General features: G+C 41.4%; 1 protein-coding gene across 2 annotated transcripts; it reads right to left on the reverse strand.

Annotated features, from left to right (window-relative positions):
* On the reverse strand, positions 1-17,617 carry LOC110486835 (hexosaminidase D). 2 transcript variants are annotated; one of them, XM_036972966.1, is made up of 14 exons: positions 17,452-17,617; positions 13,192-13,287; positions 12,732-12,990; positions 11,963-12,072; positions 11,625-11,712; positions 8,687-8,851; positions 8,232-8,415; positions 7,911-7,982; positions 4,061-4,265; positions 3,549-3,631; positions 2,128-2,203; positions 1,695-1,793; positions 1,446-1,535; positions 1-1,278 (listed from the first exon to the last, which is right to left on the reverse strand). In XM_036972966.1, exons 2-14 carry the CDS (start codon positions 13,275-13,277, stop codon positions 1,086-1,088), a joined length of 1,710 nt encoding a protein of 569 aa, XP_036828861.1. In that variant the 5' UTR covers positions 13,278-13,287; positions 17,452-17,617; the 3' UTR covers positions 1-1,085. The 2 variants fall into 2 exon arrangements, with proteins under 2 accessions (XP_036828861.1, XP_036828860.1); XM_036972965.1 differs by lacking the exon at positions 17,452-17,617 and adding an exon at positions 16,825-16,999.
* Between the last annotated feature and the right edge of the window lie 5 nt (positions 17,618-17,622).

The following is a 17,622-nucleotide window of genomic DNA, read 5'->3' on the forward strand; positions in this document are numbered from 1 at the left end:
TGCGTATGAACCCCATTTATTTAAGCTCTCAGAATTCACATACCAGAATCAAATCATATAAATCTATGAATCAATGTACTTTTTAGGCTATGATAAAGGAAACCAAAGGTGACCAAAACTTGAAATATGATACCATAACCTACACATCCAGGGAACTGTCAGAGCTCCTCTTTAAAGAAAATATCAAGTATTAACAATAAAATAACAATAATCAAGTTAAAAACTTGATAATCAAGCATAATCAACTAATATGCGCAAAATACACAATCTTCCATTTGTAATGACTGCACAATTAATTTGTAATGACCAATGTTCAACAATGTTGTACAATCAGACAGTGTTTTAACCTGAGACTGTGCAGCAGCATATCAATAGAACATAAAGAGCTACGCTCTAAAGGCATGTAAAGGCATGTTAACATTGCAGTAAAATATAGACTGCATGAATCTTACAGTGCAATTTGATCATAACAGGATCAGTGTTCCTTTCTGTAGTCTTCATATTCAAGCATACACTTAATAATTAATTTATATCTGCTCATAACTCATAGACCATCCAAGGCCCTCATGCTAAAATTCCAAGCAGTAAAAACATATTTTGCCATGGTTACTGGCAAAACCCTTAGCTGCATCATTATGTGGCAACAGGGAGGATCTAGAAAAAACATATACAGGAAACCTATAATGATAATGCAATACAGACAGTGTTATAACAGAATGTCATTCTCATCAGAACTCCCCTCTACAAATAAACAAACAGGAAAACAAACATACAAAGAAACAGATTCAGTGCAGATTCTGCTACCATACTGTATACAAAGAGCTGATGATTTGCAATGTAAATATGAGCCATGTGACACGTTACTATTCAGCACAATCAAACAGTAAATGGCTTGTAAAGCCAGAGAACCAAATTGTGGACCCTAGTTCCAGGCTACAACTAGCACCAGCATAACTATGGTCCAGAGTATTTCCTGGTCAAGTCACACGGTCTTGAAAAACTCCTTTAGACATACCATCAACAGGTACTATGTGCAAAGTTACAACCCAACGGCATCAGGTCTGGAGACTGTACAAGACCAGTCACTATAAGGTCTTCAGTGACTTGGGCTGTCCGTTCAGTTTTAGGATTCGCTCGGCATCCCGGGCGTTCTCTCTCAGTAGATCCATGTTGGCGTTGACATTCTCCTCCATCCACTCCTCCACTGTGTCTGGGAAGTAGATAGCCTCCATCTCCATACGGAAGTTCTCTATGTACGTCTCCCACTTATCCAACAGTCTGGAAGAGGAGACAAGGGTTTAACTAACGAAGAAGAGGCACTTTTTATTCCATTGTCCTCCAAGTGGCTGAATATCTCTCATACATCCAGATAATGTCTCTGTGGCGTTAATGATGAAGAGAAAGGTGATGGCTAACCATCACGAATTTAAAAAAGCAATACTTACTTCTTCAGCCGACCTTGGAAGAATCCTATAATTCTTGGATTTGCAAAATTATATTTTCTGTGGTAGCGACTGAAACCCCCTTTGATGTGGCTGTATGAGATAATCATCAGACGAATAGACAATAAATTGTCATCAGAAAAATATATGGTATTTTCTTTGCATCTGAATTAATTATTTGCTTCTAATTACTTAAACTGTATTCTTCATACTCTGGAATCACAAATAAAAATTGAAGCGATGGATGCTTACTAGTGTTTCATGAGGGCCTCCACCTCCTTCTGCAGGTTTGTGTGAATGTAAAACACCATGTGGTAGATCTGAGAGCCTGAGAAGGCTCCACTCCCCTCACTACAGAGGCAGACAAACAGGAGAGAAAGGTCAAGCACTTTACCAAACAACATATGTTTTGTTAAGTTCACAAAGCAAGGCATTTCAAGTAAACCATATGTGACATGGTACAGTACAGGTTGACTTAAGAAAGGAATGTAGCCACACACTCTTGCTCTGACACAAAAGAGAAATCACCAAGTTCCACCTCCTCACCAATTTTCAGGTGTACGTTTTCCTTTCTCTAGAAAATTGCAATTGGTCTTTCTCATAATACAAAACAGTATTTCAGTTGAAGTTGACTCACATTTGATTAAATAGTACTGTTCTACTACTAGCTGAGACTACTACTAACCAGATATCTTTCTCCACCTTGATGTTGCAGCCCAGTATGTGGTGAGCCTCCATCTTTGCATTTTCATCAAATGCACCTGTCCAACAGACACATGCATAATGTTAGTTACAAGACCGGTGTACTGTAATACTTTACCGATCTCATGTCCGTAGTGGACACGTTCTCTGGAGAGCTCACAAACTGCGCAACACTTCTGAGTAAGAAGCTTTGGTTAATTTCATTATATTCACTAGTTTTCTGTCAATTGCTTTATTGTCTTTTGTTTGGAGCACATGTCTGGTTTCTCAGTCTTGTAAATGTTGAGTGCACCCACGCTCACATAGTGCCAGGATAGGTGTGGTTTATTGTATTTAAAGAAAGAAATCGACTCAACAACTATCTTTTGGTATTTTTTTCATTACTCTACCGTTGATACAGTCCATATGTTTTTTTGTCAGCAGTCAGGTTTTCAAGATATAGGATTTTCAAGAAGCAGTGTCACTTGCCACATCATCATGATGATGATACGTTTTGAATCATATGATGCATTTTACAAAATATAGTTGTTGAGTGGATTCTTCCTTTAAGTGTTCATTTGGATATGTTCTCATGAGTTCTGGTTGAGGATTTGTTTGGGGAGGCTGCAACTGAGCCTAGCAGACCCCACCTGTTAGAGCTCTGCTACCCAACCCAAGCCCGGCTGGACCAGACATTATACATCGGGTTAGGACCGGATAGGGCCTGTTTTTTCATCAATAGCTAGGGTATAGGCAGGACTTGGGTATAACTAAACTGATCACTATCATTTTCAAGCTGAGCCATTTGCGTGTGCTTTGCTGCGCAGCACAGTCATATCTGACTAAGATCATAACAAGGTGTAAGAAGTGCTTCAACCTCATCAAATATAAGCCAGGAGATCATTTCACAGGAAATAATAATGTTCCTAGAGTTTTGTCAGTGTTAGAGTGATGAAAAGTAGCTTACAGCTAGCTAACTGCTGTCTCATGTCTCTTCATTGAGCAGAGAAGCCCAAGCGGAGCTGTTGCGATGGATATTCACAGTTATTTCTGATTTCTGGTTTCGGGCAGGGCCGGGCCTTACATTTGGCAGACGCAATCAGGCCTGGGTAGGGTAGGGCCTGAACGTCACGGGCATGGGTAGGGCTCGGGCTTAAAATTCATGCTTGTGCAGGGTTCTACCACCTGTGCCTTTATGCTTAGGCTAGTTTTTGCCTGTTAGGAGGCTTTTTCTTTTTGAATACTGACATTTTGAAGTCAGACATTTGCAAATATATCAACATGTACATGTATCACCATCATCAACAGCACTGTGCAAATAGAATAAATAACACAAATTTGCACCTCTACTTGCCTGCCTCCTGATGAATCTTTGTCCTTATGACTGCGAGAAGGTTACTATTTTACAGTTCCCCTGGCACTTACCATGCTTTAAGCTCTGTAGACACATAGCCAGGGAGGGAATGCCAACTGGGAGGAGTTCACACAACACGGTATGGTGCTCAAACCTGGAGGGTAAAATATTTCAAACACTTAGGTGCAGCACATCATAACACAGACACACAGTAAAAGACAGGATCATCCTGTTGATTTAGTTTAATGGGCCAACGGAATGAGTTATGAGTCAATTAATCTAGTTCAACTATATAACATCATGCTTTATACAGTATATCTTCCGCATGCTCTGGTTTAGTACACACACTTTGAACATTACCAAGACATCAGTATCAGAGTCAATTGTGGTTGATTAGTGTCAGGGTTGCAAAATTCTGGTAATTTCCCCCAAATTACCAGGTTTTCCAGAAATCCCTGTTGAAAGATTCCTGGAATCAGAAGGGAATAAGCATGAAATCCGGAACCCTCCAACCAGGATTTCAGGAAAACCTTGGAATTTCGGAAAAGTAACAGAAATGTTGCAACCCTAATCAATGTCTTACCTCTGCCATCCTGTTAGCAGGATGCCATGGAGGGTTATGGAGGGGTATTTGGTCATAGAGTTCATGACCTTTATCCAGGACAGATGGTTCTGTAGCTGATAGTCAAGAGGGGTCCATCGCTGGTCAATACCTGTGCCCCCTTTAAATGCACTGGCGAACCATATACCCTTGAAACCGGCCTCATGGTATCTAGATATCAATGTTCCTGTTCAAAATAAAAAACAATAAAATGGGGTATTGGTAAACATCATATTTTCCCTCTCTTATTCTAAAGCTGTAAACAGTTTTACAATGGTCTAGATTCTCTGTCATCGGTAATAACAATTACCCCACCGAAGACATTCTTTAAAAAAGTATACTCGGTCATAACATACTTTATATGGACAAATAAAATTCATAAAATAAAAATGTGACATCTTTTTCAGTCGGAGGGTGGTTTAACCTTCCAGAATTGGAATTGTATCAACTTGCTACCCAAGGCTTTTACTCGTGACATATAGTTGAACTCACTAAAGAGGAACAATGGGTACATATTGAAGATGCACATGCTCATCCCCAGAATCTTTTCATGTGTCTATTTTCAAAGGATAAAGCTAAGAACATTGACAACTTCATAGTTAAGAACACTTTAACAATATGAAGAAAATGAAATGTATTCTATAAGAACCAATATCACTGCCATACAATTCAACCCTATGGAACAATCCTTGGATAGCTTTTCAGAATTCACCAATAAATTGGTCCACATAGAAAACTAAAGGCATAGAAACTGTAAATGACTTGGTAACAAGAAATACATGTATTTCCATGACAGAATTAAAAAGCCATAAGGACTGACCAATGTAGATATTTTCAAATATATGCAATTTAAAAGTTGCATATCACAACATTTCAATTTGAAATCTTTTGGACATCAGAGCAACCTTGAGGGAATCTTATCTGAGTCATAAATGGATGTTCATATGATAGGTAAGATATAGAAAACCTTGCAGAGAGCCTATCCAACTGACAATCTCTTAGAATTATTTTTAAACTGTTGGAACCAAGACTTAAAAGGAACTGACATTCAAAACTGTAATATGTTATGCTTTACGGAGTCGCGGCTGAACAACGACACTATCAACTTACAGTTGGCTGGTTATACGCTGTACCGGCAGGATAGAACAGCTGCATCTGGTAAGACAAGGGGCGGCGGACTATGTATTTTTGTAAATAACAGCTGGTGAACAATATTTAAGGAAGTCTCGAGCTATTGCTCGCCTGAGGTAGAGTATCTTGTGATACGCTGTAGACCACACTATCTACCTAGAGAGGACTAAGATCAAATCGTACTACACCGGCTCTGAAGCTCGTCGGATGTGACAGGGCTTGCAAACCATTACAGACTGCAAAGGGAAGCACAGCCGAGAGCTGCCCAGTGACACAAGCCTACCAGGCGAGCTAAATTATTTATATGCTGCTACATGACAAATAACACTGAAACATGCATGAGAGAACCATCTGTTCCGGAAGACTGTGTGATCATGCTCTCTGCAGCCGATGTGAGTAAGACCTTTAAACATGTCAACATTCACAAGGCCACAGGGCCAGACGGATTACCAGGATGTGTACTGCAAGCATGTGCTGACCAACTGGCAGGTGTCTTCACTGACATTTTCAACCTCTCCCTGGCCGAGTTTGTAATACCAACATGTTTTAAGCAGACCACCATAGTGCCTGTGCCCAAGAACACTAAGGTAACCTGCCTAAATGACTACCGACCCGTAGCACTCAGGTCTGTAGTCATGAAGTGCTTTGAAAGGCTGGTCATGGCTCACATCAACACCATTATCCATGAAACCCTAGACCCACTCCAATTTGCATACCACCCCAACAAATCCACAGATGATGCAACCTCTATTGAACTCCACACTGCCCTTTCCCAACTGAACAAAAGGAACACCTATGTGAGAATGCTATTAATTGACTACAGCTCAGCGTTCAACACCATAGTGCCCTCAAAGCTCATCAATAAGCTAAGGACCCTGGGACTAAACACCTCCCTCTGCAACTGGATCCTTGACTTCCTGAAGGGCCGCCCCAGGTGGTAAGGGTAGGTAACAACACATCCGTCCTCAACACATGGGCCCCTCAGGGGTGCGTGCTCTGTCCCCTCCTGTACTCCCTGTTCACTCATGACTGCACGGCCAGGCACGACTCCAACACCATCATTAAGTTTGCAGATGACACAACAGTGGTAGGCCTGATGACCGACAACAATGAGACAGCCTATAGGGAGGAGGTCAAAGAACTGGCCGTGTGGTGCCAGGACAACAACCTCTCCCTTAACGTGATCAAGACAAAGGAGATGACTGTGGAATACAGGAAAAAGAGGACTGAGTACGCCCCCATTTTCATTGACGGGGCTGCAGTGGAGCAAGTTGGGAGCTTCAAGTTCCTTGGTGTCCACATCACCAACAAACTAACATGGTCCAAGACAGTCATGAAGAGGGCACGACAAAACCTATTCACCCTCAGGAGACTGAAAAGATTTGGCATGGGTCCTCAGATCCTCAAAAGGTTCTACACCTGCACCATCGAGAGCATCCTGGTTGCATCTCTGCCTGGTATGGCAACTGCTCGGCCTCCGACCGCAAGGCACTACTGAGGGTAGTGCGAACGGCCCAGTACATCACTGGGGCCAAGCTTCCTGCCACCCAGGACCTCAATACCAGGCAGTGTCAGAAGAAAGCCCTAAAAATTGTCAAAGACTCCAGCCACCCTAGTCATAGACTGTTCTCTCTGCTACCGCACGGCAAGCGGTACCGGAGTGCCAAGTCTAGGTCCAAGAGGCTTCTAAACAGCTTCTACACCCCAAGCCATAAGACTCCTGAACAACTAATCAAATGGTTACCTAGAATATTTGCACTGCCCCCCCCCCCCTTTTTACACCGCTGCTACTCTCTGTTGTCATCTATGAATAGTCACTTTAATAACTCTACTTACATGTACATATTACCTCAACTAACCGGTACCCCCCTGTATATAGTCTCACTATTGTTATTTTACTGCTGCTCTTTAATTACTTGTTACTTTTATTTCTTATCTTATTTCTTATCTGTATTTTTTTAAACTGCATTGTTGGTTAGGGGCTCGTAAGTAAGCATTTCACTATAAGGTCTACCCTACCTACACCTGTTGTATTCGGCGCATGTGACTAATAACATTTCATTTTTTTATTTGTTTGTACAAGATGGAGGGGGATGTCGGAGCATACCTAACGAATTTAGTTAACGAAAATATACACTTAGTCCAGTATAAATGAATGTATACATGTCTTAAGTGTAAAACTAAATATGACTCAATAATCAATGCTTTCTGGGAATGCTATACAGTCCAAAGGTTATTGGTGGAGCTAGAAAGTTGGTATGTTATAAGTATTACAATGTCAACTTACTTTTAACCCGTCTGCTTGCATATCTCAAGACATATGGCATATGGGGGTGTAGTGAGATACAATGGGCTGGACAATTCTCTCATCACTCATCTTGAAAAACATATACTAAAAACTTGGGAATCAATCAATCCGCCATCATTAACACAATGGAAAATCTCATGATTTATTATTTAAATAGCATGGGCGACCGAAAAAAACAAATTGGTACAATTTAAGGCCATGTGAGAAAAAAATGATGCAGGCACTACGGATTGGGGTGTGAGCATGTGAATCTGGGCAGATTAACTCTAGTCAATGTTTGTGCGCATCCGTAAATTCTTGTTCGTATGTGTATGTTTGTATCTGGGGTGGAATTTTTGAATAAAAAAAACATTATTACAAAAAAAGTATTAATGGCTGAAAACATAAACATACCAATACCATCTGTATCCATTTTCTTCAAATAGTTCCATATTGTTGGGGAAGCAAGATCCTGCAGGCCTGACTCTAGGGGTATGAACAGATGAACAATCAGTTATAGAGCAACTAGTCAGACACTTAGTGGGGTTTAACCATTTCCATTGTAATGCACATGGCATAATTCATTGTAATAAACATGGTATAAAGTTTTAAAATAAAGATATAACATAGAAGCACTTGTGTGTCCTGAAGTCAGTCAGTTCTAATTAGAAAAACATACATTCATTTAATCAATCCACAGTACAATAGGACTGCTAGGAGATCTCATCATCACACCTTTAATAGTGGCAGGGCTGATCTTCCTCAACATGTCATCCCACAGAATCACTCTGACCCCTGACCTTCTCTCTGTGATGAAACGGGCCAATGACACTGCATGGTTCAGGAACATTTTCCCAACATCCCCCTTATTGCTATGTAACCAGTTTTTAGAGTCCTGGCTCTCTCCCAGACCCCTTACCTGAGGAACATGGAGAGAGACACACACACACACACTGTATTATGAATGGAACTATAAAAACCAGGGGGTATGAAAAATGTAGGCCTATCTCATTGGTATTATAACAATCTACTTGCACTTTATTTGCATATCTCAATATCCTGCTGAACTGAAAGTCCTACAGACAGATACAATTACATACATTAGTAGTGTTCTAGTTCATACACATACAAACACACGGCGTACACACACACACAAAATCATGCACGCACGCACACACCCACCCACAAACCTCATCAGCCCCCATGTGGAACCAGCGTGCGTCAGGGTGACAGTCCATGACCTGGGAGACCATGTCCTTGACCAGAGCCACAGAGCCAGGGTGGTGGGGGTTCAGACTGTTAGGGAAAGCACTCACCTCCCTCAGGTGGAAATACCTCTCATGCTTCAACACAAACTATCAAGAGGAAAATAAGAGGAGGACTGATTAAAGAGGAGATTTGTGGCATAGTTTTTACCCCACAGGCAACAGTGGTTAAATTTCATTACACGATACAATGGAATAGTATCACTCAGAGCCATATATTTAGATAGATATCTAGCATGGCTCTGGTCTCACTTAGTGCAGTCATGACTGAAAATGAGCATTCCAAGGAATGTATAGTTACTCTTGCTTTTCTGGTTATGGTTAGAATATGACACAAGTGATCCGCTTATTTAAGGTCATGATAGCGATAGAGACTGAGGAACCAATATGAGTATAATACAAACAGACCAGCTGTGTAGTGTTTCAAGTTTAAGTTTTATTAGTCGTAAGGAACGGAATACACATACTATACATCATCCAATGAAATGCTTACTAGCAGGTTCCTTCTAGACAATGCAACAACAATAAGAAATAATAAAACAGTATGGAAGTGGCGTAGCGGTCTAAGGCACTGCATCTCAGTGCTAGAGGCGTGTGACGACCCTCCCACTCTGTCTGCCCAATTCTTTCTCTTTGCTCTTGTTTTCCTTAATAGGGTGTCGGTGGGCGGAGCCGGGAGGGTCGTCAGTGAAATGGGACACACCTGGGCTCGGGTGTGTCCCAGGATAAATGCACCTCTTCCCCATTCATTGAGGAGACTCTCTATGCAGACACAGACAGATTTGCGTCACTACAGACCCTGGTTCGAATCCAGGCTGTATCACATAGGGCAGCGTGCAATTGGCCCAACGTCATCCGGGGAAGGCCATCATTGTAAATAAGAATTTGTTCTTAATAAATCCTCTTGAAACTAGGGGGCACTATTTTTAAACGTTCCCAAAGTAAACCGCCTATTTCTCAGGACCAGATGCTAGAATATGCATATAATTGACAGCTTGATATAGAAAACTCTAAAGTTTCCAAAACTGTCAAAATATTGTCTGTGAGTATAACATAACTGATATTGCAGGCGAAACCCTGAGGAAAATCCAATCAGGAAGTGCCTCTTATTTTGAAACCGTTGTGTTCCTATGCACCAAGATTGGCCATTGAACGGGATATCAACCAGATTCCTTTTTCTACGTATTCCCTAAGGTGTCTACAGCATTTTGATGTAGTTTCACGCCTTTATGTTAAAGAATGAGCGTAAACGACTACATTGCGTAAGTGGCCAGCTGAGGGCTCTCAGAGTGATTATTGCGTAAAAGACAGAGGTAGTCATTTTTCCTCTCGCTCCTACTGAAAAGCCAATTGTCCCGGTTAATATATTATCGAATAGATATTTGAAAAACACCTTGAGGATAGATTATAAAATACGTTTGCCATGTTTCTGTCGATATTATGGATATCATTTGGATTTTTTTCGGAGTTGTCGTGACCGCTATTTCCGGTGGATTTCTCAACATAATGTGACAAACAAACTGAGGTATTTTGGGTATAAAAATCATCTTTATGGAACAAAAGGAACATTTGCTGTCTAACTGGGAGTCTCGTCAGTGAAAACATCCGATCATCAAAGGTAAACGGTTAATTTGATTGCTTTTCTGATTTTCGTGACCAAGCTTCCTGCTGCTAGCTGGACATAATGCTATGCTAGGCTATCGATAAACTTACACAAACGCTTGTCTTGCTTTGGCTGTAAAACATAATTTCAAAATCTGAGACGACATGGTGATTAACAAAAGGCTAAGCTGTGTTTCGCTATATTTCACTTGTGATTTCATGAATATGAATATTTTCTAGTAAGATTATTTGGCCGTTGCGCTATGCTAATTAGTGTAGTTGATGACAATTCTCCCGGATCCGGGATGGGTAGTTCCAAGAGTTAACTGACTTGCCGAGTTAAATAAAAATAAATAAAATAAGAATAAGGATGTAAAATAAATGGCTCAGTAGAATAAACATTTTACCATAGGTATAATAGACTGAGGAACCAATATGAGTATAATACATACAGACCAGCTGTGTAGTGTTTCAAGTTTAAGTTTTATTAGTCGTATGCACGGGATACACATAGTATACATCATCCAATGGAATGCTTACTAGCAGGTTCCTTCTAGACAATGCAACAACAATAAGAAATAATAAAATACAAGAATACGAACATAAAGTAAATGGCTCAGTAGAATAAACATTTTACCATAAGTATAATACAGGAAGGCACAACTTATAGTCCAATATTTACACGTGTTTTGGTGAAGGGGGGATGGGGGGCAAGTGTTTAAATAGTGCAGCATTTAGTGTCGGGTAAATGCTGTTTACGCAACTTTCTTATTTTGTGTGGGCGTTTACCCACCTTTTGCGGAAATATTTTATTTTTTATTTTTTATTTTTTATTTGACCTTATTTTAACCAGGTAGGCTAGTTGAGAACAAGTTCTCATTTACAATTGCGACCTGGCCAAGATAAAGCAAAGCAGTTCGACACACACAACAACACAGTTACGCATGGAGTAGCGGAGGCGGAAGGAAGGAGAGGCGGCCAAAGGAATAATTGGTTTTGGGGGTGACCAGAGATGTACCTGCTGGAGCACGTGCTACAGGTGGGTGCTGCTATGGTGACCAGTGAGCTGAGATAAGGGGGGACTTTACCTAGCAGGGTCTTGTAGATGACCTGGAGCCAGTGGGTTTGGCGACGAGTATGAAGCGAGGGCCAGCCAACGAGATGCATTGAAAGTATAAGGAGCATTACATTACTCACTGTGAACAGCGTAACCACCTATTTCTTCCCCCACTACATCACTGATACAGTATCCCTGACTTACCTCGAGGTGTCCAAACACTTGCACTAAAGGAATCAGTTCCAGCTTGTTGAGTTTGGCTAGGCTCTTTATCTCCTCTATATCTTCCATACTGTTTAACAGAGAACACAGAGATATACAGCAGACTGTTCATCATTGTGACACATATTTAAATAGAACACCAATAATCCAATAGAATGGTAATACAGGTCTCTATGAATTGTCCATCCTAGTTCTGACTTAGTTTTATCACCAGGGTCAGGAGTTTCTCTTGTGACATGCGATCTGACAAGGAAAACTCCAGGCCCTAGTTTTTTCCTATCAATCATAAATTGACTGAGACATCACCATCTGGTGCTCACCTGTAGGCATACGGTGACCTGAGAATCGTCAGGTTTCCATGATAGGGAAACATGTCCTCGTACTCTAGCAGAACACCATCAGCACCCAGAGAGGAGAAGAGGGGGAAGATCTGGAATGGAAACCGTTACAATGACTTTGGTTCTGGTAGATACAGCTGTTATACTGCATGTTTTTCAATTCAATTCTAATGCTATACTATATCATCAAGACTACCCATATGCCAGTATCTCCATTAAAATATACATCTTAAAACCTTTTACTGCAGTGGGCTAAATCAGGGTTACACAGAGTGTTTCTTTGTAGTCTTAAACAATTCAACTTTGAAACAAAAGTATACACCTCACACACATGGTTACGGACTTCAAAAAAGAAGACACCTGTACCATGTCAGATATAGAGTTGAAATGTATTACGTTGGGAGTTTGCATCCAAATTTGACACTTTATATACGTACATCACAGAACACTGAAATATAACAAAGCCGTTTGACATAGAAACACTGGATTTTTTATGTTTATTAATTATTAAATGATATGAACAACATTCCACCCATCAGGTCACTCAGTCATTTGACTGCAGGAAAGGGATACACCTTATAAAGAATACCTTTACATTTTAGTCATTTAGCAGACGCTCTTATCCAAAGTGAGGCCCTGCAAATAACATTTTAGTCATTTAGCAGACCAGTCATTTAGCAGACTTATCCAGAGTGAGGCCCTGCAAATAACATTTTTGGGGGATCCACCTCAAGGAGAGAACTTTTCTCACCTGCTTCATGTATTTGACTTTGGGTGCAGCACCTTTCAGATCCAGGTGCACTATTCTTGCAGGGCCTTTGCTGGTTTCCAGAGGTGCTGTGCCTGCTTCTTTTTTTACTGGAGGCTCTGGAACCTCTGGTTTCTGGGCCCAGTTAAACAAAGAGTTTATATCCTCTGACTTGTGTACAGTAACAGCCTCCTTCACCTTTGGCACCTGATGCCAAAATGAGCCAGGATCCATGGTGGCCAACTTCTGTTTCCTTTCAGTTCTGGAACAAGACAGATTTAAACAGTAACTTTTTTAATGTTCTTCTGAAGACTAATAAAGGCTTGAGAAAGTTTTAATAAAATAATCTCAGCACACAGACCGAACGGCTGACCCATGAGGCCAAGAAAAACACAATATTATATCATTTAAGTCTACAAACACCTCACTGAATGAGGATTGTGCCCATGGTAGGATGTCTCACCTGTATTCCGAAAGCAGAAGTTTGACAGCAGCAACAAGCACCAGACAAAGTACAACAGCTCTGAGGGCCTGCCTTTTTGTTACCATGGTGCTTCCGCTGACAGAAAGAAATAGAAAATAGTATTTCAAGTTCATTTTCATGTTAAAGTTTTTAATAATACCCACATGGCAGTCAAATATGCAAAAGCCATGACAGGGAGACATAGTGGAGTGGTAACGCGCGTGCAAGCAGTTGCTCCCGACGCCACTTGGATACACTGCAGCATCCACTGAGAGGCTCTTGCTGCCAAGGGAATGCCTGACAGCTTGAAAGATGTTTTAGACACTACAGTGAAAATGGTTAATGTTGTTAAAGCAAGGCCCCTGAACTATCATGTATTTTCTGCATTATGCATTACTTTGGGGCGGCAGGTAGCTTAGTGGTTAGAGCGTTGGGCCAGTAACCGAAAGGTTGCTGAATTCAATCCCCGAGCTGACAAAATAGAAATCTGTCGTTCTGCTTCTGAACAAGGCAGTTAACCCACTGTTAACCCACTGTTAACCCACTGTTAACCCACAGTTAACCCACTGTTAACCCACAGTTAACCCACTGTTAACCCACTGTTAACCCACTGTTAACCCACAGTTAACCCACTGTTAACCCACTGTTAACCCACTGTTAACCCACTGTTCCCCGGTATGCCATCATTGTGCAATAAGAATGTGTCCTGAACTGACTTGATTAAATTTAAGTTTAATTTTTTTTTTAAATATGGGCTGTGACCATGTAACGCTTTTACAACATACACTGGTGATCAAGGGGCAATGTATTGACACGTTTTTTAAAATTGCGAGACGAGCTTAAAGTTTTCTTTACTGACTATAATTTTCACTTGTCTGACCGCTTGCATGATGATGAGTTTCTCACACGACTGTCCTATCTGAGTGATGTTTTTTCTTGCCTGATTGATCTGAATCTAGGATTACAGGGACTCTCCACAACTATATTCAATGTGCGGGACAAAATTCAGGCTATGATTAAGAAGTTGGAGCTCTTCTCTGTCTGCATTAACAAGGACAACACACAGGTCTTTCCATCATTATATGATTTTTTTGTGTGAAAATGAACTCAAGCTTACAGACAATGTCAAATGTGATATAGTGAAGCATCTGAGTGAGAGCATTTCCGCAGGTACTTTCCCGAAACGGACGACACAAACAACTGGATTAGTTATCCCTTTAATGCCCTGTCTCCAGTCCACTTACCGATATCTGAACAAGAGAGCCTCATCGAAATTGCAACAAGCGGTTCTGTGAACATTTTTATTAATCAGAAGACACTGCCAGATTTCTGGATAGGGCTGCGCTCAGAGTTTCTTGCCTTGGCAAATTGCGCTGTTAATTAAGACACTGATGCCCTTTGCAACCACGTACCTATGTGAGAGTGGATTCTCAGCCCTCACTAGCATGAAAACTAAATACAGGCACAGACTGTGTGTGGAAAATGATTTAAGACTGAGACTCTCCAATACAACCCAACATTGCAGAGTTATGTGCATCTGTTCAAGCACATCCTTCTCATTAACCTGTGGTGAGTTATTCACAATTGTTGATGAACAAATAGGGTTTTATATGTAAGATGGCTAAATAAAGAGCACAATTATTGATTATTATTATTATTATTTGTGCCCTGGTCCTATAAGAGCTCTTTGTCACTTCACATGAGCTGGGTTGTGACAAAAACTCACACTCATTATTATGTGTAATAAATGTATTGTATAGTGTGTGTGGGTGGGTGGAAGGCTTACAATGATGGCAAAAAAACAACATTTGAGAGTGAGCTGACCCTGGTGCTAGAGGGGGTACAGCTGACCCTGGTGCTAGAGGGGATACAGCTGACCCTGGTGCTAGAGGGGGTACAGCTGACCCTGGTGCTAGAGGGGTTACAGCTGACCCTGGTGCTAGAGGGGGTACAGCTGACCCTGGTGCTAGAGGGGGTACAGCTGACCCTGGTGCTAGAGGGGGTACTGCTGACCCTGGTGCTAGAGGGGGTACAGCTGACCCTGGTGCTAGAGGGGGTACAGCTGACCCTGGTGCTAGAGGGGTTACAGCTGACCCTGGTGCTAGAGGGGGTACAGCTGACCCTGGTGCTAGAGGGGGTACAGCTGACCCTGGTGCTAGAGGGGGTACTGCTGACCCTGGTGCTAGAGGGGGTCCACAGCTGGAGGTTGAATGTTTGAAGGGGTACGTACGGGACTATAAAAAGTTTGTGAACCACTGCTCTATAAGGAATTTGATGTAGGCCTATAGCATTGACTTTTACTTAAGTATGACAGTTTAGTACCTTTTCCATCACTGTACTTAAGTAAATTTGAACTTTTACTCAAGTAGAATTTTACTGGGTGATTTTCACTTTTCAGTCATTTTCTATTAAAGCTGCAATATGTAATGTTTTGGGTGACCCATCAAATTCACATAGAAATATGTGTTATAGATCTGTCATTCTCATCAAAAGCTTGTCTAAGGAGTGGTAGATCTGTTCTATGTGCACTTTTGCTATATTTCCCGTTCTTAAATTTAAGGAATATGGATGTAGGTAAGCAGACCCACGAGCCACTGCGGCCCCTCTTGATGAGGTCCGTTTTTGTGTGGCTTCCACCCCTATCAAAGTTGCTCATCCATGCTGTACACTATACTTGCTTGTTTTGTCACATTAACTGAACACAATTAAATAAATTGCAACCAGGAAATGGCCCGCTACCGATGTCGTTCTTCTGTGAGCTGCTCCAAGCGGCTGCGCGCTCTTGCTGCCTGAAAGAGGGGTGAAAGTAATGCGGTCCAGTACCGTGTCCAGGCAAAATAAATAGAGGGGTTACGCCGTACCAGTACCGGTCAAACATGAGCCTATCACAATAATTAAAACAACATGTCAAGGAAACTGTAGGCTATTACACCACTTTTTATCATAACCGCATGACAGAGGCATGAATATGTGAGCAGCCTACTCTCCAAAATGCGTTGCTGTTCTACGAGCACACTGACATTTTGCCAACGCAGAGAAGAGTGGACGACACACGAGAGTCGCGCGGACAGCGGTGGGCGCATACATTCTAGCCTAAATACAATTGCCACATGTCATTAGAATTGTTGGGGTTTTGTGTAATATATGTATGTTTCCATTCACCACTGTTTGTTTGGAGGCTGGCAATATGTTGCGAGTGGAAATAGGAGGTCCCGTACCGGGAATAAATTCATTGTACTTTCACCCCTGTCTGAAAGATTGTATTCGGTTATAACTAGGCTGTGTGCTGCGCCCCTGCGAACATGCCTCACGTACTTTGCGATTGTGTAGTATACTTTGTGCATGATTTCACTATTATACTAGCCTACATAATTGCTAAGGTGTATACCGCCACTATACTAGGCTACTTTGATATGCATCAGTGTCGATAAAAAATTTGCAATTCCCACTTGGAAAAAGTGGATATACTTCATATACCTGCGTATTGCCTCCACTACAGTGCTGCCATTGTTATGTTCAATATGAATGAATTGCATGAACAGTAGACTATCCAACTTCACATGTGTCAACGCATCAACTCAATGACGATTTAGATTAACACGTAGATGGCGGTAGTCTACAATAAATCCTTACCCAGTGAAGAGCGTGCATGTAGTTTGTTGTCCTAATGTTTCCGCATTTACAATTCCCGGGGAAAAAAGGAACTTGAACACCGAATGTTGTGGAAGGTCTACTGTACACGAAATGCACGACAACTTTCAACGAACTTCCGCGTTACACTAGTGGTACCTCGTCACACACACTACCCACTGAGCTATAAATGAACGCACCCACCCAGCATTTAATAATAATAAAAGCACTGCGAAAAGATAGCGCTCTGCTCTGTGCAGCAGAATATACTAGAGTAGAGAGAAGTTGCACCCATCCTCACATAATTAAATCATCCAGGCTAGTAAATGGACATTTATCTGATCTGTCCACGTATTGTTTGACGTGTGGGAAATAAGGCACGCGCATTGTTATCATAATCTTTGGAATAGCTACTGTGCCTGTGTTTCATGCATGGAATTAGTCTCAAAAATTCGACCCCAGGCAACAATCGGGTTACGTTGCATTCGTTTGACAGTTCGCGGCTCGGGTGTCACACCGCACGGTGAATCTCCAAATGAAAAGAATACGGAAATCATAAGGCCATGCTGTAGACAAGTTTGCCCTCTTGTAGAGAATGACAGGTGCATAGATTTTATGGAATACACTCACATTGTAGAGCAGACATGTCGTGATATATATCCAATTCTGGAATATTTTGCAAATTCTTGATAATATTTATTTAAATCCTGCGCATGATAATTTCAGACATTAGAGTTGGCCAATTTTTACCAAAATCTGGTAAAACGCATAATTCAAAATCCAAGTCGTCCTATGATTTGT

The sequence above is a fragment of the Oncorhynchus mykiss genome, unplaced genomic scaffold (genome assembly GCF_013265735.2).
Source record: "Oncorhynchus mykiss isolate Arlee unplaced genomic scaffold, USDA_OmykA_1.1 un_scaffold_215, whole genome shotgun sequence".
Lineage (NCBI taxonomy): Eukaryota > Metazoa > Chordata > Actinopteri > Salmoniformes > Salmonidae > Oncorhynchus > Oncorhynchus mykiss.

Coding starts and splice junctions, on each gene's coding strand:
- LOC110486835 (XM_036972966.1), bottom strand. CDS start 13,277: ATGGTAACAAAAAGGCAGGCCCTCAGAGCTGTTGTACTTTGTCTGGTG. Junction 12,991..13,191: donor CTTCTGCTTTCGGAATACAG/GTGAGACATCCT, acceptor GTCTTGTTCCAG/AACTGAAAGGAAACAGAAGT. Junction 3,632..4,060: donor CTGCTAACAGGATGGCAGAG/GTAAGACATTGA, acceptor TTTACCCTCCAG/GTTTGAGCACCATACCGTGT.